Below are 22,445 nucleotides of genomic sequence, written 5' to 3' on the forward strand. Positions count from 1 at the left end.
AAAAAGAAAAAAAATAAGAAAAGAAAACAGCGGCAACGATCTAAGGAGGCACACTTATTTACTAAATACTATATCGAAATACAGGTAACACAATATAATACAATATAATTGAAAATTGAGCTAACGAATCAAGCAAAATAGGAGAGAGAATGAGTCCCGTAACCGAGAGGCCTACTGTAAATCTAGGCGAACGGCTGAAGGCTCCCACACACTCCCCTGACGCCAGAACTCGAAAGACGTCAGTCTGTTCTGCGACAGAGTTTAATATAGAGTCCAGGTCCCGTGACCTATCGTGTTGTTCCCTGGGAGATGTAGTCTTCTTCTTAAGTTGCAGATTCAGTAAAATTATTCATGCTTTATATGATTTATGAGATGTGGAATACTGATAGCAAAAATTACAAAATTATTAAACCATGACATTCCACCCCTATTCTACATCATTACATTATGTTTATACATACATACAACACTCATATGTATAATTTGTGAATAATCAGCAACTTATTTTCTCAACAATTTATATTTATTCCATACAAATCCCTAAGTTGAGACAAAAAACTTTATACCTTAACCTACTATTTATTAATTTTGAGAAAATGGCAAACTGCCAGAAAAGGAAACATGTCAGCGGTAGAGGGGAAAGGCAGCGCTAGTAGGGCGTCCCCCACATCAAGGTGCACTCACCTTTCCCAGTCCACACAGCAGATTTCCTTTTGACTTATACTTCTTTCCAGTGTGCTCTACACATGCAGTGGCCAGTGCAGGATATAGAGTCCAGATGGAAAACTTGCTTACAGAATGCCTATTAAGGTATATAGAGAAAAGTGTTTCCTTAACATTAATCCACTCTATCTAAGTCCTATACCTAATTGAACTATTCTGTACCTAATTGAAATATTTTCTGAGACTCTACCTATCTATTTACAGGAAAATCATTGGCTGCACTCCCCCAACATCAAAATTCCCTGTGGTACACATTGAACTTCCCATTTTTGTCCATCACCCACCATGTGCACCCAGGTCCCTGGCAAAGAAGGACCCTGGAAGAGGGTTTGCCCTTTCCAGACGCTGGAAGGAACCCAAACCGTCTTCCCAACACGCCTCTTTATGTGTATACAACAGAACTTATCCCCTCCACGGTACGCTAGGGACGCTGGACTTGGTTAAGGACCATTGCGCATCACTAAATCCTCGAGTGTTTGACCACCAGGTGGCTTCTGCTAAATGGTTCTCCATTTTTTAATACGTTCCGCCACCCATGCTTTCAACATAGTTTTCAACAACCCACTTGAATCGTTCAATCTTACCAGAACCTGGTGCGATGATAGGAATATGGTAAATCCACTCAATGCCCTTTCGGCCTAGGGCCCCTCCGGGGCCCACGGCCCCTGTCACGGGCGCAGGTGGATTTTTAGTTCAAACCGTGACAACCAGCAAAAAGGAAACTGGATTCAGAAATATTACAGTCGCCAGTGGAAGAGATGGACAAAAAAACAGAGCAGCCTCCGTGCTTGCAGCAAATAGAGAACTCTGCTTTAAATGTCTTTACAGAGGTTTGATACTATTGGCCATGCACACTGTTCCCAATTACACCACAGGGACACTTGCCTCATTATAGCTTTGTATCAAAGCTGCAATTATTCAGCAGCCATCAGAACGGACCCAGAGATGCTGAGGTTTTGCTCAGCAGGACCAGAAGCATTTCCAGGTAGGGGATGGCAGCACTGCAGATCCCGCATGCCAGAGCGTGGTGTGCTCAGAGCACTTCAGGCCACAGCTGCACAGTGCAATGCAGCAGAGGGTGCAGCCCAGAGCTCCTCATCCTCCCATTTCCCCCCAGGCGTGAAAAGAGAACTGAGGGAATAATAATCACCACATAGGTGCACTGACAACGCTGGAGACAGTTCCCATGGTGACATGCATGTCACTACAGTGACAACAGGAACGGTTCAGTGTGACAGGCTCCAATCTAGGTCCCCAGGATTTGTCAGTCAAAACCCAAAGGAGGCCCGAACAGGGACAAGAGCCCCACAGTGTTTGTGTGCCTGCTGGGACTCAGCAGCTGGTTCTCTTCCCAGAAGCCCAAGACAGCACAGGCAGCCCATGCTGAGCCTGAAGCACTCACTTCTTCAGTGATACGCAGTAGACTGCAAGCTGCTCCACTGCTGCCTGCCCAACTCCCATCTCTCTGATCATCTCCTCCACTTCGGGGCGCTGGCTCTGAAGCAACAATTCAATCCTGCAATAAAACAAGAAAATGTACCTTCAGCTCATGAGTCACGAACAGAGCAGGGAAGAAGGCTGCAGCCCTGCTTCCCCAAGGGAGCTCACACAGACTAAGCTCCTGAATGTAGGGGTGGCAAAGAGATGCAACTGCCTCACTATAAGGAGGGAATCTTTGCTGGGACAGAGTAGCACTACATGGACTGAATAGAAAAGAGACAGCTGTACACACATGCAACACTTGGAGCTGACACACACAAACTTGTAGGCCCTACATCCATGCAGCTGACTTTAATCCTAGGCTGGGATTTGAGCTTTGCCCCAGAACCCTCTCTAGTAATAGCAACAGCACATAGCCATGCTCGGAGGCCTGGAGATGAAGCCACTCTGCACGGAGTATCACATCCTGCTGCTGTTCAGGGAGAGCAGCTGCCTGGAAAGAAAGCTGGTCTGAAAGCCCAGCCAAGCAAAGCCTGTTAATGTAGCAGCTTCCAGCCTTATGGGGTAAGGAGGCCCAGCAGTCCCAGCATGTGGGGCTGAAAGGTACAGCAAGCACAGCAGGACCTCCTCATTCTTCTTGGAGCAGAGGAAAGGCATGCAAGTCCAGCCTGAGAGGCCCAGGATCTCACCGCTCCATGGTTCTCAGCTTGTTTCGCAGATGGCGGACCTCTTCCTTTGAACTTCTGTTATCCTCCTGCTGCTGCTCCAGGAATTTCATCTGTTTCTGCAGAGAAGCACACACAGACCGTCAGAAAGGCTCCAGGGATTGTTAGCAAAACATCCTGGCTTATGCGCACTGCGGGCAGCTGGGAGCATACATTGGCTCTTAATGCTATCACCACCTCAGCAGCCCAGGATTACGGAGAATTTAGCTCCCTCCCCACTGCACCCCTAGCTCTGCTCCTTGCTAGCACAGCAGGGTCCGACTGCTAATCACAAGAGTCTGGTGCTGGAACTGTTTTGGATCCTCCTTTCTGCTGGGTGTATCTGTGGGGCTGGGCAGCATTCTGTGCACAGAACAGCAACGATGCTTTTCAAAAGCGAGGGAGTTCAAAGCAGGCAAACCTCACTAGTGTGTTCTGCTCCCTAAATAGCTGAGCCCTTTGCTTTAGCCTTCCAATTTTCCCTGCTCTTAGCTGCTTAAAGCAGAAATAGGAATGCTGCATAGGTCTCTCCTGCAGATCTCAGCTGAACCAGAGACCGAGCTGAGTGCTTCTCTCATCCACCTGGGGTGGCCACGAGTCTCTCACAGCCAGCACCTTTCCAGCAGGCAGCATTAGCAGCAAACCTCAGCTGAGCTAAGAAAACACAGAAGCCAAGCAGCTGTGACAGAGTTGGGAATCTACAGAGCTGCAGGCTCACACCTTGCTCTTTCTTAAGCAGAGCCCACCTTTGGCTGCTGCAGACCAGAGGTCTCCACGCTCCAGACCCCTGGGCCAGGTCAGAGCAGGGCCCAGATCATTACATGAAGGTTCCGCAGCAGCTGGCAGAAGATGGGACCTGCTCTCTGCTTGTGAGCCTGACCTGCCTCGCAGCTAGTTAAGCCTCTATTTTACTGCAGAAGTTCAGTGCTTTAATCTTTAAATGATGCATGTAAGACATTGCTTGGCATTCAGCTGGGGAAACACTGCACACCACAGAAAAGATACCCTCAGGTCCCTACTGCTGCCCTTCCAGGCTTTCATTAACAGGACTTCAGCATACTCAGAGGGTTTTGCAACACACAAGATAATCACAGAGTCTCCTCCTGAGATGCCAGGCAGGAACGCCAAGCACAGAGATCTGAAGTTGAGAAGCAGGCACCAACTTCCACTGCCACAGCTGCTTTTCTAAAGTAGGAAACATGGATGCTATCCTGTCGCTGGTACATCTGATATCCCAGGAACAGGTTGGGAATGCCAGGCTGCCTTTAGACCCAAGAAGACTGGATCTAACCCGATGGGCAGGCAAAAAAAAAAAAGCTTGTGCTGTCCCATAGCAAGGCCTGTGTGGTAGTGACTCCTTACTTTTATCTCCTGCCCTGTGACAGCATCACACAGCTCAGTCAGGCAAATTTAACGTGGTTCCTCCAGGAAGAGCCCAGCTGTTTTGTATGTGGCATACAGCAAGACAGTTCCACGCCCCATCTACAAGCTCTCCCTGCCTGCATGGTCTGGCAGGTCAAGGAATGTGATGCAGTGTAGGCTCGCTCTACCCAAAGGGCAGAGATTTAAGGAACTGTCTGAATTCTCTGTGCTCACAATGAGCTCTCAGAACACAAAAGAGGCAGCCCAGCATCAAGTCAAGGCCGCACCGCTCACCATAAGACATGCCAGCCAAGAGGCTCTTGTTCTTAGCCCCCCCTTCCATTTGCTGTTTATGCACAATGCATGACTATGCACTGAGTCACTGCACACTGAAGCACAACAGGAATATTTGATCCCTGGACTTCGCACATTACTAACCTAATCGAAGGAAAGCCCTGGCAACAGAACAGAGACAGGAGAGTTAGCTGGATCAAATCCCACTCAGTTAATGCTTGCAACTCCCCCTCCATATATTTCAGTTTGATTTCTCCTCTGATCAAACTAAGAAACTAATTTTCCTTGAATCCCGTCTGGCAAAAACCCATTTCAGAAGAACATTCTACCACAGGGAGCCAATGCTTCTGCAATGGGGCGCAGGGGCCAGTTCCCACATTCCCCTCACACCGCTACCTTTTTGATCAGCACTGCAGCAGCAAGTCTCAGCTAATGCCCCCAGGCTGGCCTGGTGGCTCCCCTGGCCACCACTGCCCCAAGTGCAAAGCAATTACACACAGCCACAGGCCTGGGTTTTATGCCTCTGAATCACCCTCAGCATGGCGCACAGCCACTACCTCCAGACCGGTGTTGCTGCTCACTTTGGGTTAATAAACCCAAAAAGAAAACCCAGCTCTGCAGCCTTCCTGTTACTCAGAGACTGAAGCGACAGGCGTCTTGAGGCACCCAATGCAAACTCCCACCAGCACAGAGTAGTGTCAGTATCGGCATGGCTTGAAGAAAACCTGAACAAAATTCACACAATGGGTAGAGACAAAGTCTAGCAAGGGATGGGAAAGTTACCTTGAGAGAGGAACACAGCATCTCTGTCTCTCCCAGCACCTTCTGGAGAGACTCTATCATGGCATTGCGTACATCCAGAGTGTCCCGCAGCCCATCCACGATGGCCTGGCATTCCCTCTTCTCTTTCTCTAAAAGGAAAAAAAACCATCATGGCCTAAAAACCCAGACCTCAGCAGCCCCACATACAACAGCAGTAGCACAAAAAACCAACACTGATTGCAGGCTCCAGGCTGCTGAGTTGGCCAGTCCTGTAGAGACCCATTTCCCTAAATGCTGTCTGCAACTGGGCTTGTAGCGAGCAATTGCTTCTCCCAGTGCCAGCAGGCTTCAAGATTTTCTTCAGTAAAGATAACATGTTCCTTTTAATAGCTTTCCAGTGCCAGCCCTGCTAGCATTAAGCTGATGTATCTTAACTCCTGCATGCTCTCCAAGCCAGGCGTGTGCAGAACTGCTCTCTGGAGTCACACTGAGCTGGAGAGCTGAGCCCTGAGCTCATCCTCTCTACGCAGAGCCTGGCGTGCGGGGCAGACCTTTGGGGGCTGCAAACAGCCAGCCTGCTCACACAGGGACCACAGCACTGCGTCACCATGCTGCTGCACCTACCCCACAGCACCGCCAGCATGATGCACCCACCTCCTTGTGCAGGCAGCCCAGCACAAGGCACACAGCCTTGACCACACGAGGGAGAAGAAGACTGTGAAAACAGTGCCAGATTTCCATTTGTTTTGGTGAGAGAAGGGAAGAACAGCTCACAAAGCAACAACCATCATCATCAGCTGACAGAGCTAAGCAGGGAACAGCCAGTTCAGCTGCTGAGCAACGAGGAAAAGAAGTAAGCCCTCAGTGCAACTCTGGTGAGGGCAGGGTAAAGTCTTGAGTTCCTTCTGTCTCTGTCAAAACTGCCTGTGGCTCCAGTCTGACAACAGCAAGGAGTCGCTCAACATCCCTCCAAAAGGGCCATTCCTCCTTCCAAGCAATTCAGTGTCAGGTTGTGCCACCGCATCCCACAGAAGCATGGCACTGCTGGACCACAGTAAGGCAGCCACATGGGACTGGAGAAGGTCAGGAAGAACACATCCCAACAGAAACTCACAGGTGGCTGGGGAAGTGTTGAAGGAAACACACTTCTTAGTAAAGCCTTTTTTCTCTCTTGGTCTGAATAACCCTTCCTCACCAGAGGCAGCACAGCCTGGACTCCACATCCACCAGAAGAGCCTGGGCTTTCCCTTCCTCCGATCCCAGCTGCCCAGAGGCAGATGGCAGGAGTCGAACCTCCCCATGCTGCAGGAATGAGTTCTCAGCTTGTTCCAAGTACCTCCCACTGCTCCTGCTGGGTCTGCACAGAGCTCTGCACCTCAGGAGCCATTTGCAAGCTGATCAGAGACTGGCAATTACACAGTTACACTACAGCCATGGAGCTCAGAGCACATCTTTAAGAGAATTTATACACAAGAACCACCAGAGAGCAGAGTGCCCATAGCAAAGGAGGCATGAGGTGGGAAGGAACTGCTTCTTTCCAATATGAAAAGAGGATGGGACAGGGAATGTCACATCCAACCTCTACTCACCAGAAGCTGAGAAGATGAGCAGGCCTTCAAGCAGTTTTTCTTGGATAACATCCTAGCAATAATCCCAGCCACCTTCCCCAGAAGATCTGGCTCTCTACCAAGTCACTAAACTCAACCGAGCTGGCAAGAGAATGAGCCTCAGAATAGAGACGTGCAGGCTGTGCAATCCTGCTCTGGGGCTAAGGACCGAATCCTCAATCTACTGGCTAGCTGAGTCTGTCTCGTGCAGGGAAGGCAGAGGAAAGACGACTCGCAGGGCGTGGGTGAGCCCCCGGCATTCTTTAAAGATTTTTCCTTTCTGCTAGTGTGTCTTTGGATTTCTGTCACTCAGACTGACATTTTCCTTTCACTGCTCATGACTCATGTCCTGATGACAGGCTGCCTACAGACGATGCTCGAAACCCATCGACAAGTCTCCAGGGCTTTTGCTTTTCCTGCCTCCCTCAAACATCCTCTAAAATTAAAAGATGGGAAAAATGGAAGTGCACACAGCAAACTCCGTCTGCTCTTCAAGTGACACATGTGGCAATGCAACAGCCAAACAAAAGCTGACACCTTCCCACTGCAGCTCGGGCACCACTGCAGCTGTTAGAAGGAACAAGCCTTTGGCACATGCAGATGTGAGCTCAGACCATAGGTTCTGATTTCAGCAAGCTTACCCCAGTTAGAGCTCAGCTGGGCTAGTTTGTGAACTCTGGCTCCATTATAGAGGTTTTATGTAGCTTTGGGCAGCCTTTCCTCAAAGAAAAAGCTCTGAAGAAGCTGCTCCAGCAAAGCAGCTCACAGCCTGCACTGTGCCCTCAGCTTCAGTGAGAGGAAGCTCTGCACACACGCTCCTCAGACCTGGAGAAGCAGCTCAGGCAGGCAGAGCCCAGGGCCTGCTGGCAGCTGGAACTCACCTTTCATGGAGAGCTGAGCCTTCACCTTGTCCAGTTCATTCTGAAACGCAACACAGAAAACCCGATTAGGAAACAGCCTGCAGAGAAGCTTTCACCATATCTTCAAAGGACCCGAGAGGTTTCTCGGCAGGACATTTGCACCAGCCATGTGCTAAGAATAGCATGCATTAGCAGCAGGCACCAAGCTACAAACAAGTATTATCACAGGGAACGCAAAGAGCACCTCCAACTGGCATTCTTTGGGGAGAGAAGAGACGATCCCAGTTCTGTCTTAGCCTTGTCAACCTTGCGTTTCTCACACTGTCAGTCATCCCGTTTTAGCTGAATAATTTTGGAAGGCTCACAGGGTAACTCAGGAAATCAGACAGGAAGAATTTTTATAATGTTTTACCTAAACAAGGCAATAAAACAGGGATGTTGCCAGACTATCTGGATCAAGAGCCACTTTGAACTGACGTGAACTTGAGCAGCGTGCAGATGAGAGACACGAAAGCACATCCAAACACCTGAAAAGGTGGCAAAGCATTAAGATCAAAAGGCACCACCAGCATTCTGATGGACACTAAGTCACTGCAGCGTGGGATGCTGATATCAACTAACAGCTGAGCCAAACGGCCATAAACAGATCGCCAATAAACCCATCTATACCAAACAGTGGGCACGTAATGTCCCCTGGGCACCCCAAAAGCCTGGGGGAGGTCAGGCATTTCTAACACCTTCATTAAGGATTGGAGAGAGGGAGCAAATGCGTGTGGTTTAAATTATGGATGAAGTGATATAACCTACGAACGCTGGAAAATAGCCAAAGGATGGAGAGAGTTTATAAAGATAGGCAATATATATATTTATATACATATTTATAACTCGCACCACATTACAGATAGAGGGAGGGAAAAAAAAAATACAGGAAAGAGTCAACAGAAGATGACTTAAAAAGCTGTGTTAGAGCTGCAGAGGAAAGCACATAACAAGCCAGGCAGGAACTGCAGTGGAATAAAACCACAATAAAATGCCAACACAGTACTGAAGCCGAGCACACAAATCTGTGCAGCCTGGAACGCTACATGCAAATCTGAGCTGAGAATAGCAGTAGCAGTGACCACGGAGCTGACAGGACCAGAGCAAAGCTCTGCTAGTGACAGCAAAGGCAGGAAGGAGAGCAGGGGATCTAAAGCTGGGTAAGCAGAAGGGACAGAGGGTAAAGCCTAGCAGAGCAGACTTGGATTTGCCCCCAGGGGGACAACAGAGGGCTGAGGTAGAAATAGCTCTGCTGCAGGAACTATTCTGATGCAGCCTCCTCTGAGTCCTATTCAGGAACGATTAGTGAGCTCACAAGATGTGCTAATTAGCATGATAGCAAAAGAAATCCTGGGCTACCGCAGGCAGCTATGTAACATTACCTCATTCATCAACTTAATCTGAAATCCCTCATCTTCCTCCACTGTTCCTAACCGCTGCTCCCAGTTTTTACTCCTCTGATAGACGCAAGCTCCTTTCTCTCTCCGCCAGCCTGATTACAAGAGAATGCTGCCACAAGATATTGCCACCACAAGCAGTCAGCTGTCCTCCCAGGTTTCTACCCTCCCCCGCCTGCCTCCCTTTTTGCCAAGCTGAACAAAGTACCCCCAAATCCTTCATAAGATGGGCTCTCAGCTCCCTAGTGACTAGGATGCTGGGCTCCAGCAAGCCCCGGGGCAGTCTTACTCCCCAAAACTAACATTTCTGCGATCACAGCAGCCATACTGAAACTGTTCTGATCGCTGAGGACCATCTTTAAAAGCAATACAAGAAAAAAAAGAACAAACAGGCTCAGCATTGAAAAGCTGAGATATACCGCAGTGCTCAACCTGTGGTCTGCAGCTACTCCAGGGAACCAGGTTACCTTTGGAGCGTCAGCTGAAACCGATGTCTGGCAGTGGGAAGCAGAGCAGCCTCAGCTCACATTCAATCCCAAGCATTTCAGAGCCGAAGTGAGAGTGGGGATCAGCAAAGACTGATTACTCAGAAGATAATTTGGATAATTCTGCATCAAGATGCTACAAGGCAGTTCTTCCAAGCACTTCTATCTGAGTACATAACAGATTTATCTCTCCACGATGACACAGCTTCACCCTCAGCTTTCTAGCACACGGAAGCACGTTCTCTAACCCCAGTCCAACTTTGTCACAGCAAGAGGCCAAGCTCTCATTTCAGGGCACCTACATGCTGCACAGATATAGCTCCAGCTGATTACACAGCTGACTAATTAGAACAACCCCCAGAGCTATCCATGGGGCAGTAGTTCCCATACCAACCAACCACGCTCTACACAGAAAATACTTCATTCTTCCCTATTAAACAGTGACCTCACCTCCCTCATTAGAAAATCTACCTGCTGAAGTCTTGACACTGCTCTAATGGCAACAAAATAAACGTTGTAGGAGCTGTCTTGCTGCCATGCAAGTCAGAAGTCTTCCATGAGAGGAAGAGCCAGGCTTCAGCACTGTCTACATGGAGGGAAAAGCAGAGGGAGCCCACCTTGGACCCTGGGGAGTGGATAAGAGGAAAAAGAAAGCTTTTCTAGGGCATTTTTCACCATTCAGCCCATCACTGAGTCACTCATCTATTTACACTTATGAGAGCCAATCTGAATGCATCCTAAAGGCAATGTTTACCTCCTTCAAGCCACTGCTTTGCATCTAAGGCGCACAGCTTCCAGTGCCCAGAGATGCTTTTTCATTTCCTCCGCACACATATTTGGTCTCCAGTTTCTTTATTAGTGGTCTTTGAGAACGACAGTGCTGCTGACATCACAGTCTGGCTTGCTTTATTTTAAAAACATACAATATACATATAGCAGTTGCCATGACAATACTAATTATGGTAATTATTGCACATGCCGATTCTAAATACGAGAGGATACAAGCATCCCATTATACCAAGGTCAACTGATGACTTTTTTTGGAACAGATAATTCCACCACATAAGGAGCCATGCTTCATCCATATTAAGCAACGGAGTAGAGCACAGAACAGCCCCTCTGCGTTAATTCCTCCTCGCACCCAGCTCTCCACAGCAGAGTTTGGCACTTGGAGAACATCGCTCAGCTCTTCCACTCCAGCCTGGAATCCCCTTGGAACCCACCAGCAGTGCTTGCTCCTGAGGGCACAGCTTCTGACAGTCCACCTCCTAATGTCTCCAGGGAAACCAAGTCACCATTGCTGCCCCACTTCCCTACGAGCCCATGCAAATAAACCACCAGTGAAGCCACAGATACCTGCAGCAGATCACTGAATTCAGCACTTTTTCCTCACAGGCGTTTTGGCAAAAGCTCTCAAGTCACATTCCCACACAGCCACTGAGAGGAGCTTTGAGACCCAATGGAGAAGAAGCAGTTGGATACTTGTTTGATTCTGCTTTAGGAGGCTTCCAGGCTAAGTAAGAACCATAAGAAAGAATAATGAAGCAGAAGAGGAGGCTTCTTGAGTCACTATCTGAGATTTGGTTGGAGTAAACCATCACATGGGAGACCACCTCACGATAGAGTTTGAACTGGACCACGATAGAACACATGGACAGGCAGGAGACACTGAAGTGCTTCAGGTCTGAAACGTGAGCACAGCACAGCAAGCAGCAGCAGCTTGGGAAGCAGCTGATGGCAAAGAACCAGCACCCCCAGACATGTTTCTGAGTTGTTCAAAGCACCACAGGACAGAAGAACCCCCATCAAATACCTGCAAGGACTCTGCATCCAGTGCTGTCTGCTCATCCAGGGCAACATCAAAGAACAGCTTACTGATTATGTGCCTTTTGCTGACCTAGAGACAGAGAGGGCAGAGGTTGACTGGCACAGGCAGGGAGAAACTGTACATATAGGAAATGCATGCAGGGAGAGAAGGTGCCACCTTGTCACGAGGCCACAGGAAGCATGTCAGTCCACGTGCAACACCATCCCTGGCAATATCCTGCTTCTGCTCAGCAGCACAACTGCAGGCCCCCCACTCAGTTTTGGGAGCATGACTCTAGCCAAGCTCCCGAGCTGCAGCAGAAAGATTCAGGCACTTCTGAATCGAGCGCAGCCTGTTCTCTGGCAGCTAAGACCCAAGCAGCTGACGCTGAGCTAACATGATGCCAAATCCAAAGACAGAAGTACGTGCTGCTTTCTGCAGGCAGAAGGTGCTGTAATTGAATTTGATAGCTCTCCACACCTCCCCCATGCAGTTACAGCTTTGTGTTTTAAGTATTATATACAGTCATGACACCAGCTAATTGCATAGTTACTGCTACATAAGATGTTATTTCGCGATAACTCCATGGTAACCCAGAGATGTAAGAGGCAGCGAAGAACAGAGGGAATCAACAAGTCAGGGAAGGAACAAGGGCCAAGACCTTGAGAGGAAGAAAAGCGTGAGTCCCAATGACAGCGGGTTGGAAGCCTGCAGCAGACCCCTCCTTCAGCTGCACGTACCGAGCCCTGTGAGGCAGCTGGGCCATAACACAGCAGAAATACTACATTGACAAGGGAGGATCTGCACATCCACGCTCCTCAGTGAGGGCAGCAACTCCATGTTAAGAGCTATGGCAGCACAGTTGTATGGCACAGCTCTGAGGCCTCAGGGTTTCCTTCCTACTCTTCATATCGATACACAAACAGCAAATGCTCCATCACAAAGCTCAGTAAAGCATGGAATGGAAACCAATTCATCCCTCCCCTCCACCCCACAGGCCCAAAGCTCCGGGTCGGACGCTCCCACAGCACAAGGTGCCATAGAAAAGCAACGGCGGTACCTGGATCCTGCACTGCGGGCAGGTGCGGCTGGGAGCCGTGTCGAACCACTGGAACAGGCTGAGGACGGAAAGGGAAACAGCGGGTCAGAGCGGCACCGACAGCAGGCCGCAGCCCCGCGTGTAGGCCGCAACCGGGCGGTGTAGGCCGCAACCGGGCGGTGTAGAGGCCGGCAGCGGGCGGTGAGTAGGTCACCGGCAAGCCGGATAGCGGGTAGGCCGCAGCCCGGCGGGGTAGGCCGCAGCCCGGCGGGGTAGGCCGCAGCCCGGCGGGGTAGGCCGCAGCCGGCGGGGTTTAGGCGCGCGCCGGCGGGTAAGGCCCGCCCCGCGGGGCTAGAGCCGCACCCGCCCGCAAGGCTCACCATCCCGGTGAGAAGGTGTGCCGCAACGGCACAGGACACATGTAAGGCGTTGTCGAGAAATCCGGAGCAGATGGGCTAGTGCCGCGGATCGGCATCGCGGAGAACCGGAAGTACCGGATGGAACGGAAGTAGACGGAATCGCTCACAAACCGCGCGACGCCGCGCCGTTCAAACCGGGCCGCCAGGCCGACGCACTTCCCGGTTCAGGCAGGATGTGACGTCACGGTGCGGGCGGGTCCCGCAGCCGCCATGACACGCCCCCTGTGCGGGCGGCCCCGCCCACGCCCGGCCCGACCGGCCGCTCTGCCCTCAGAGCCCCGACCTCCCTCCACCCGGCCCCATCCACCGCCCTCCCGGTACCGACCCCCCGGACTGCTGTCGCTCGTTTGCTATGGCCGCCGTCCCAGTTTGCCCTCGCGCGGGTCTTTATTTGCCGGAGATACAGCGGGCAATGCAGCGGCCGGGGGCGGCGGGACGACGGGAGGGATGGACGGTACCGACACCCCCCCCCCCATCCCAGCCCCCGTTCCCGCCTCGGGCCCGGCCCGTGAGCGCATCCCGGGGTGTCCGCGGGGATCTCTGAGCATCCCCGGGCTGCGGGGGGCGGGAGGGGGGGAGGCGGCGGGGGACGGACCGAGAGAGCGGCGGGGACCGGGAGGGGACGGGCTCCATGCAGGGCGCTGCCCCGCTCTCCGCTGGGGGCACGTAGAAAAGTGGGGCGCAGGCGGGGGGTGCGGGGGCCATGCCGGGGCTGTGGACACGGGGCCGCTCAGCCGCTCGGCTCGTTGGGGGTCTCGGCGGCAGCTGCGGCGTCCCCGGCCCCGTTACACGTGTCGGCGGCCGGGCTGGGAGCTGGCGGGGCCGCGGCGTCCGTGGCGGCGGCTGCGGCGGTGGTGGTGGTGGTAGTGGTGGTGGTAGTGGTGGTAGTAGCGGCGGTGGAAGCGGTGGTAGCGGTGGCTGCGGGGGCCGACTCCGTCTGCTCGGGCGCCCGCAGCCGCTTCATGAGCGTGGTCACTCGCACGGCTTTCTGCGGGGACGACAGCGCGTCAGGACCCCCCGGGGGGAAACTGAGGCACCGGGCTGCGCCCACCCACCTTCCACTTGGCCCTGGCGAAGTTCTTCTCGATCTGGGCGCAGACGCCGTCCTTGATGTTCTTGTCGGAGGCGGCGTTGCCAGAGATCCTGGGGGGAGGAAGGAGGTGGTGAGCGGCCCTCACTGCCTTCCCCAGACCCCCCCGTGCCACCGCAACCCCTCACCATTCATGAGAGATGGCCTCCTCTGCCGTGATCCGCTGGTCCTGCTCCACCTCCATCAGTCGTGTCACCAGCTCCTTGGCTGGGGTCAGGACGGTCAGCGCTGGGGGGACACACAGGGACCCCGTACCCACCTCCCCCCTCCTCAGGTACTATGTCTCACCAGCCTGTGAGATGTCATCCCAATAGGGTGGGTCGAACTCGTAGTCCCCAGCCAGGATTTTGCGGAAGAGGTTCTTGTCGTGGTTCTCATAGTCATCCTCATCTGCCTCCTCGTAGAAGGGGGGGTTCCCCGAGAGCCTGCAGGATGTGTGTTCAGTGCCCTCCTCCCACAACCCAGAGCACCCCAGCCCCAGCCCCACACTCACAGGATGTACATGATGACACCAATGGCCCAGCAGTCCACCGGCCGCCCGTACCGCTGCCGTCCCACCACCTCTGGAGCTACAGAACACAGGATGGTGGTAGGGGGACCTGTTCTGCTCTGGGGTCTCCAGACACCAAGTTCCCCCACTGGGAAACCCATCCCCCTGTACCCGATTTGCTCCTCCAGGGTGGCCATGCATGGTGCGTCCCAACAGGTCACCCGTGAGCAGCAGGAGGGACCCAGTGTGGGTAATTGGAATGATGGAGAGCAGGAGGAACCCATAGGGAGGAACCATGGATGGGTCCTTGAGGTGATAGGAAGCAGGAAGAACCCTTTGGGAGGAATCAGGATGGGTGCCTGGGGTGATGGGGAGCAGGAGGGACCCGTTGTGAGCATCCGATTGCTTCTCTGTGTGATGGGAAGTGGGAGTAACCCACCAGGGACACACAGGAACCCACAGAGAGCAGTCAGCAGCAGGGACCCGATGGGAGCTCTTAGGATGGGTGCTGGGGAGCAGGAGGGACCCCCAGGGTGCAGCCAGCATCAGCTGCAGGGTGATGTGAATGGGAGAGAACTGCCAGGAGCACCCAGGATGGGTCCCTGAGTGATGGACACTCATCAGAAGCAACCAGGGTCATCATGATGGACGCACTAGGAGGGCAGGGACCTGCCAGAATGCTGACCCTGAGACAGGCAGTCTGTGCCCCCCACCCCCTCTCTGTGCCTGCCCAGCTCGCCCTCACCCAGGTACTCAGGGGTGCCACAGGGCTCCTTGATGAGGCCGTTCTCCAGCTTGGCCAGGTGGAAGTCGCTGATGACGATCTTGGAGTTCTTCAGGCGGTTGTAGTACACCAGGTTCTCCAGCTGCCAGCACAGGGAATGTGAGCGTGACGGGGCTGCAAAAGCACCCATAGGTGCCTGGGCCCACCAGGGACCCCCAGCGCCCACCTTGAGGTTCCTGTGAACGATCTTGAGGGAGTGCAGGTACGCGACGGCCTCCAGCACCTGCCGGATGACGTTGCTGGTGTCCTTCTCTGAGTAGTAGCCCTGGTCCAGGATCCAGTCGAAAACCTCCCGGCCCGTGGCCCTGCCGGTGCCAAGAGCAGGCTGTGGTGGCCCCACAGCACGGCGCCCACCCTCCTCCTCACGCTATGCTTACAGCTCCAGGAAGATGAAGTACTCCTTGCGCGTGATGTAGACGTCCACCAGCTGCAGGATGTTGGGGTGCTTCACCCTGCGGCACCCATAGGACAGTGGTGGCAATGGATGGATGGAAGCATGGATGGGTGCTGCCTGACCACCCGTGGGGACTGACCCAACCCCCCCTCGGCCCCGGCACTCACATTTTCAGGATGATGATCTCATTCTTGGCTGCCTTCCTCACCTTGCGCCCGTCCCGCTTCAGGAACTTCTTGCAGGTGTACAGCTTGCCCGACGTCTTCTCCTTCGCCCGGAAGATTTCACAGAACTCCTCCCTTCAAGGAGGATAAGCAAGGGATAAGCAAAGGATTAGGAAAGCAGGGGGGTCAAGAAAAAGCCCTTTCCCTGCTACAGGGCCACATGGGCTCCTGGAGCATCCTGCAGGATGGCCCCTGTCCCTGCACAGAGCTCACGGCCGGATGGATGCTGCAGAACTATCAATACTGAGCTGCACAGCAGCATTCCTCCACACTACTGTTAACGCCGCATTTGAGAAGGCAGGAGGTGAGAAAACTTCCCCAGAGCCCCTTCCTCCGCCACCGCCGGAGCAGACGGTCCTGCCTTGGGGAAGTGCACCGGGGAGCCGCGATTTTGAGGAACTGCTGCAATCCCAGCAGATATTTGAGAGGGAGGAGGGAGGGTTAACCGCAGGCGCCAGGCTGCGGCGAGCAGCAGCAGCAGCCTCAGCACCGGCAGCGATTCTGTGCTCAGAGCAGACGGCAAAAACCCTCCTGGAATCAGCACTCGTTGGAGGGAACGCACCCCAGCCCCAAAGGCACCGCGCTCCCCAAGAGGTGCAGGGTGGGGGTCCCCATGGGCGCTCCTGGGGCTGGGCAGGGATGCACTCACGTTTTGATGACCTGGCCCAGGTCATATCTGTCGGTCACCTCGGACGGTTGGTTGTAGTCTTTCTTGTCCCCCAGTGTCACGCAGCCAAACGGCATCGCAGGGCCCAGTGCTGCAGAGGCAGAGGAGCCGTGAGAGCCCCAGCCCCGCTGCCCGCACCCATCCCTCCTGAGCAGCATAAAACCTGACAGAGTGCAGCCCATCCCCGTGGCGTCCGGCCGCTCTGCCCCACCAGCTTTGCAGCTTGGTAACAAATCTATTCCATAGGCAGAGCCATGAGCAGCTCGCCGGGTGGTGTGGCGAGTAGACTGGTTCCTCAGCCCCATTTTGCCCTGTGGTGATGCTTTTTCAGCTCCAGCATCGCCTGCTGCATGCTGCCACCCTGCCCTTCGGGGATGGTGTTGTGCCCTCTGCCTTCCTGGCAGGATCCCTCCAATCCCAGCCCCTTCTCTGGAGCTTGCTGCCAAAAAAACCCGTTCCCAGAAAGTGATTTTTTTTTCCTCTTTCCCATCCCGTTCAGGGAGGAAGTTTGAACGGATGTTATTTTCTGATGCTTCAGGAAGAGAAGGGCTCCGTGGCCCCGCTCAGCCTGAGCGGGACGTCCAACGGGATGCTGGTGTGGTGCCTGAGGCACCGATCGCCCCCAGCTCCCGGGATGACAAGCCGTGCCGTGCCGCACCGCACCGCGCTGCCAGCACCCGCCGCCCCGGTCCCGGTGGCAGGATGGCGGAGCGGGATGCAGGAGCCGGCGCGGCGGGTACCCAAGCGCTGAGCCTGTTGCTATGGCGATGGGAGCTGAAGATGCAGAAAGCGGCACATCCTGCGGCGGGGGCAGGGACGGGCAGCACCCGCAGCACCCGACCTGCTGCGCTGCGCAGCCCCGGCAATGCCGCGCCGACCCCCGATGGGGGCCTTGTCTGTGGCACCATGTGCGGGCACAGGGATGATCCCTGGGGTGGGTGACCCCGAGGGGGGTGTGGGGACAGAGATGCAGGGGTGTGGGGATGCTCCATCGTGCGCTCGCTGCCTCCATCCAGCCCTGCCTGCGGGATGGGAGCCCCTCGCTGTGCAGCACCAGGGCATCAGCCTGTGCCAGGTGAGAGCAGCCGGCCCCATCGCACTCAGAGTGCGCCCACTCCCAAAAGAGAAGCAAAGCACCCGTGGGTGCAGAAGAACTCAACCCCAAGCTACAGACCTGCTGAAGCCTCCCTGGCTTCCCTGGGCTCAGCCCAACAGGGGACATGCCCTGCCTGACTCCTCCGAGTGTCCCCGTGCCACACAACGCAGGCTGTGCCGTGCCGCTGCCCCTGGGCGAGGGGACGAGGGCTGTCCCCGCAGCCAGTGGCCGGCTGGGAGGGCTGGGATGATGAGCTGCCGGCGTGCTGCGTGGATGAGCCATGCAGGGACCCGATGGGATGACAGATAGGGATCTGATTGCTGCCTCTGCAAGCGCTCGGCTGACCTGCGCCCATCCCAGCAGCTCCTGCTGGCTGAGCGGGTGCCATCCTGCCGGGCTGAGCACCGTCCTCTGCCCCGGGTCAGCATCCCCGGCATGTCCTGCAGGTGAGAGCTGGGCGCAGCAGGGAGGCTGGATGCTGCTCTGGCACCCGCACGCAGCCGGCCCCCCCCCCCTTCTGAAGCAGCTAATTTGGGAGCAGAAGCAACAGCGGGTGTAAGACAATAGCGGGAGGTGGGTGGCCGGGTGCGGACGGGATGACGCAGCCGTGCAGCCCTCACCAGCATCCCCCCAGCATCCCGGAGCTCAGCTCTGCCCCACGGCTCGGGGACCCCCAGCTGCAGCTCAGCCAGCCTCACCTGCAGCCCCTCGCACCTGCAGCCCCCAGCCGCGCTGCCAGAGGGTCCCCGCCGCACCCCCCATCCCACGAGAGTGCTGTAGCAGAGGAAAGCGGACACAAGCGTCCACAGTGCGGGCGGCAGCAGAGTGGAGGGGCTACGGGAGCCCGCAGCGCTGCACCCAAAGGGAGCTCCTGGGATGCGGACAGAGACGGGGCCGGGGGGTCCCTACAGCCCGGTGCCCCCCAACCAGGATGCATCTGCCCAGGAGCGAGCTGGGGGCTGCAGCAGCGGAGAGCGGGCGGGGAAGGATACAAAGCTTGTCCGGCAGCGATGGGATGGGGTGGGGTGTGGTGGGATGCGATGGGACGGGACGAGATGAGGTGGTACGGGATGCGGTGGGATGAATGGGATGGACGGGGATGGAGCGGGGTTGGGACGGGACGGCAGCTCGGCCGCCCGCCGGGGTCGGGGAAGGCGGCAGCGGGGGGCGGCGCGGGGCGGCCGTCGGGGCGCACACGGGCACGGCACGGGGGGATGAGGCACGGATACGGAGGGGCAGCCCCGGGCCAACACATGGCGATCCCCAGCGACGCCCCCGGCCCGGCCCAGCAGCCCCACGCCCCGAGGGCGGCACGGTTCAGCCCGGCTCGGCTCGGCATCCCCCCGGGGCCGTCCCGCCGCGCTCACCTCTCGCCTCTCCGACAGCAACGGGGGGCGCGGCCCGGGGCCGCCGCTCTTGGGGAGCCGCGCGGTGCCGGGCGGTGCGGAGCGGTGCGAAGCCGAGCCGAGCCGAGCCGAGCCGAGCCGAGCACCGCCGTCGCTCCGTCGCGGCGCGGCCCCGCGCGCCCGGCGCGGCAATTGGGGGGGGTGGGGCCGCCGGGTGCCGCCCCTCCTCCGGTGGGGTCCCCCCGCCCCTCCCGTGACGTAACCCCAAACTTTGCGACCCGCCCCCTCTTGGTGCGGGAGCCGCCACCCACGGGAGTGGGGTGCGTGGCATCGCTGTGACACCGCGAGGGGTGGGGGGATGCGGGGACACCTAAAGGGATGGAGCGCTGGGACAGCTGCAGCCAACGGAGTGACATCATGGGCAGCGAGTGGGGTGGGGTGGGATGGGATGGGATGGGATGGGATGGGATGGGATGGGATGGGATGGATGGGATGGGATGGGATGGAGGGGATGGGGTGGATGAGTTGGGATGGATGGGATATGGAAGGACAGGTCAGGGTAGGACAGAGGAAGTAAGATGGACCGAGGTGAGTTGGATGGAATGGGTGTAATGGGATGGGATGGATGGAATGGTGTGCGTAGGATGGGACAGGATGGGGTGGGATGGATCAGAACGGGTGGGATGGGGTGGATGAGGTGTGATAGGACGGGACAGGACATTTGGAGGAGATAGGATGGATTGGGATGGATTTGATGGGATTGATGTGATGAGCTGGAGTTGGATGGATAATATGGATTGGGATGATTGGGAGGGGTTGGATAGGGTGAGTGTGATGGGATAGAGAGGGATCGATGGTATGGATTGGGATGATTGGGATGGGGCTAATAGGATGGATGGGATGGAAGTAGATGAATGAGATAGGATGGGGTGGATGGGATGGTGCGATGGGATGAGTGGTATGGCTGGGATGGAATGGGTAGGATGGGTCAGGACAGGATCTGATAGGACAGTGGAAGAGATGGGATGGAATGGTATGCGTTAGATGGGATGGGATGGATGAGGTGGGACAAGGTGGGATGAGTGGGATGGGATAGGATAAGATAAAATAGGATAGGACAGCACAAGGTGGGATGGATTAAACAGAATAAAGATGGGTGGGATGGAATGGGATGGAATAGGAAGAGTGCAACCCTGCTGGAGCTGGGCACTTTCCTTCAGGCTCCGTCCTTCTCGCCCTGACTGCTCACAGACCCTTGTCAAGACCCAGAGCCCCCACAGCCCCGGCCTCACTGCCACGCACACCATGTAATTAACAGCGCGTGAGCTCGGGGGAATTAGCAGAGCGCCGTACATTGAGCTTCTAATCAAGAGTTTAATCACACAGCCTGGAAGCAGCGCACGGCTCTGTTATTAATCTTTGCCCACCCGGGATCCTGGAGTGTAACTCACAATTACTCAGCAGTGCCCGCTCTGCTCTGGGGCTGCCCCACAGATGCTGTATGCGCGAGGGGCAGAACGGTGCTGTGCTGCACTGCTCTGCCTGTTGGCATGAGCTCTGTGCCTGCAGCAGAACAGCTCTGGGCCCCATAGTGCCTCCAGCCCTGGCTCAGCCTGGGCTCCCATCCCAGCCAGCACCTTGCTGTGTGGCAATGGGCTCTGCTGAGCTTTTGTGCCTGCTGTGCCCTGTTCTGCTGCCCCATGTGTCCTGCATCCCAGGGTTGTGAAGGAATGGCCTCTTGTAGCTGCTGAGCTGTTCTCCATTGTGTTTGAAAAGTCCTGTCTGTCAGGAGGTGCCCCCAGAGACTGGAAAAAGGCAAACATCGCTGCCATGTCTAAGGAAGGGAGCAAGGAGGACCTGAGGAATTCCAGGCCAGCAAACCTCACCTCTGTGCCTGGGAAGGTCATGGAGCAGATCCTGCTGGATGACACACTAAGGCACATGAGAGGTGACCAGGTGACCCGAGACAGCCAGCACAGCTTTGCCAGGGGCTGATGGTGCCTGACCTGTCTGGTGGCCTTTGTGATGGAGTGACAGCATTGGTGGACAAAGGAAGGGCAACTGATGTCATCTACCTGAATTCATGCAAGGCCTTTGACAGTCCTGCACCACATCCCTATCTCTAACTAGGAGAGAGACATGTAGGAGGGAGAGTGACTTTTTATGTGGTCTGACAGTGATAGGACAAGGGGGAATGGCTTTAAACTAAAAGAGGGAAGATTAGGTGAGATGTTTGGGATGTTAGGGGTCAGTTATTTGCTCAGAGGGCAGTGAGGTGCTGGCAGTGCTGCCCAGAGCTGTGGGTGCCATCCCTGGAGGTGCCCCATGCTATGGAGGGGCCCTGAGCAGCCTGAGCTGAGGGACAGCCAGCCCACGGCAGGGGTGGTGTTGGAGCTCAATGGTCTTTAAGATCCCCTCCAACCTAATCCATTCCATCCCACCACCCCTTTCACTCTCACCCTATACCCCCTCCATCCATCCCACCCCCCCTCAGTAACCCCACAGGTGGCAGCTCCATCTCCACCCAGACCCCTGCAGTGCCTGTCAGTGATGGGGGTTCTGGGCTGGGGTCCCACGGCCACCCCCTGCACTCCACAAACACGAGTGGGGGACGGGGGATTGAGCGTGCCCATGACTCAAGTGCCACGCAGCACCACATCCCTGTGTGCTTGCCATCACTATGGCAACTGGCAGGCAATCAGCAGTAATTGCGCTGCATGTCGGCCTGGCATTGGGGCCAAATAAAGCCCATCCTCTCCATTCTGCGGGGCAGGAAGGAAAGAGGGGCAGCAGCTGCCACCCCACTGCTCTTCCTTGGTGTCATGGCCAGCAGCAGCACAGGGTTGCAGGGCTGATCCCTGCTGGGGCACTGGGTGATGGCTGCTATCTCCATCCAGCCTGAGCCCTGCACCCCCTGTGCTGTGGGGGTGAGGAGGGTCTCAGGGCAGTGGGAGCTCTCATTCTGTCCTCAATATGGTGCTGGTCTGAGGGACGTTGGGCATTACACACTGCTTCATGGCTGCCGGTGGAACAATGTGGTGGTCTTCTGTGATGGAGCGATGGCTTTGGTAGACAAAGGAAGGGCAACTGATGTCATCTACCTGGACTTGTGCAAGGCCTTTGACATAGTCCTGCACCACATCCTTATCTCTAAGTTGGAGAGATATGGATTTGAAGGCTGGACTATTCAACAGATAAAGAATTGGTTGGATGGCCACAGCTAGAGGGCTGTGGTCAATGGCTCCGTGTCCAGGTGCAGGCTGGTGACAAGTGCTGTCCCCCGGGATTTCTCTTGGGACAACTCTTCTTCATCATCCTTATCAGTGACACAGACAGCAGGATCGAGTGCACACCCAGCACGTCTGCGGATGACACCAAGCTGAGCGGTGCAGCTGATACATGCAAGGCCAGCTCAG

General features: G+C 55.4%; 2 protein-coding genes across 2 annotated transcripts in view; both read right to left on the reverse strand.

Moving 5' to 3' along the window:
• TRAIP (TRAF interacting protein) overlaps positions 1–12,994 on the reverse strand; it is a 20,927-nt gene extending 7,933 nt beyond the window's left edge. The window contains exons 1-7 of the mRNA XM_015874580.2: positions 12,900–12,994; positions 12,541–12,619; positions 11,487–11,570; positions 7,774–7,813; positions 5,307–5,434; positions 2,853–2,947; positions 2,126–2,239 (exon numbers count right to left, since the gene is read on the reverse strand). Of these exons, the coding sequence (XP_015730066.2) occupies positions 2,126–2,239; positions 2,853–2,947; positions 5,307–5,434; positions 7,774–7,813; positions 11,487–11,570; positions 12,541–12,619; positions 12,900–12,994 (635 nt within the window). The remainder of the gene's footprint in view (positions 1–2,125; positions 2,240–2,852; positions 2,948–5,306; positions 5,435–7,773; positions 7,814–11,486; positions 11,571–12,540; positions 12,620–12,899) is intronic.
• A 412-nt stretch (positions 12,995–13,406) lies between these two features.
• On the reverse strand, positions 13,407–19,170 carry CAMKV (CaM kinase like vesicle associated). Its single transcript, XM_015874607.2, has 11 exons — positions 19,051–19,170; positions 16,570–16,678; positions 15,864–15,995; positions 15,680–15,754; positions 15,469–15,607; positions 15,264–15,384; positions 14,522–14,597; positions 14,317–14,453; positions 14,157–14,235; positions 13,994–14,081; positions 13,407–13,926 (listed from the first exon to the last, which is right to left on the reverse strand). Exons 2-11 carry the CDS (start codon positions 16,662–16,664, stop codon positions 13,669–13,671), a joined length of 1,200 nt encoding a protein of 399 aa, XP_015730093.1. The 5' UTR covers positions 16,665–16,678; positions 19,051–19,170; the 3' UTR covers positions 13,407–13,668.
• Between the last annotated feature and the right edge of the window lie 3,275 nt (positions 19,171–22,445).

This window comes from Coturnix japonica, chromosome 12 (genome assembly GCF_001577835.2).
Source record: "Coturnix japonica isolate 7356 chromosome 12, Coturnix japonica 2.1, whole genome shotgun sequence".
Classification (NCBI taxonomy): domain Eukaryota; kingdom Metazoa; phylum Chordata; class Aves; order Galliformes; family Phasianidae; genus Coturnix; species Coturnix japonica.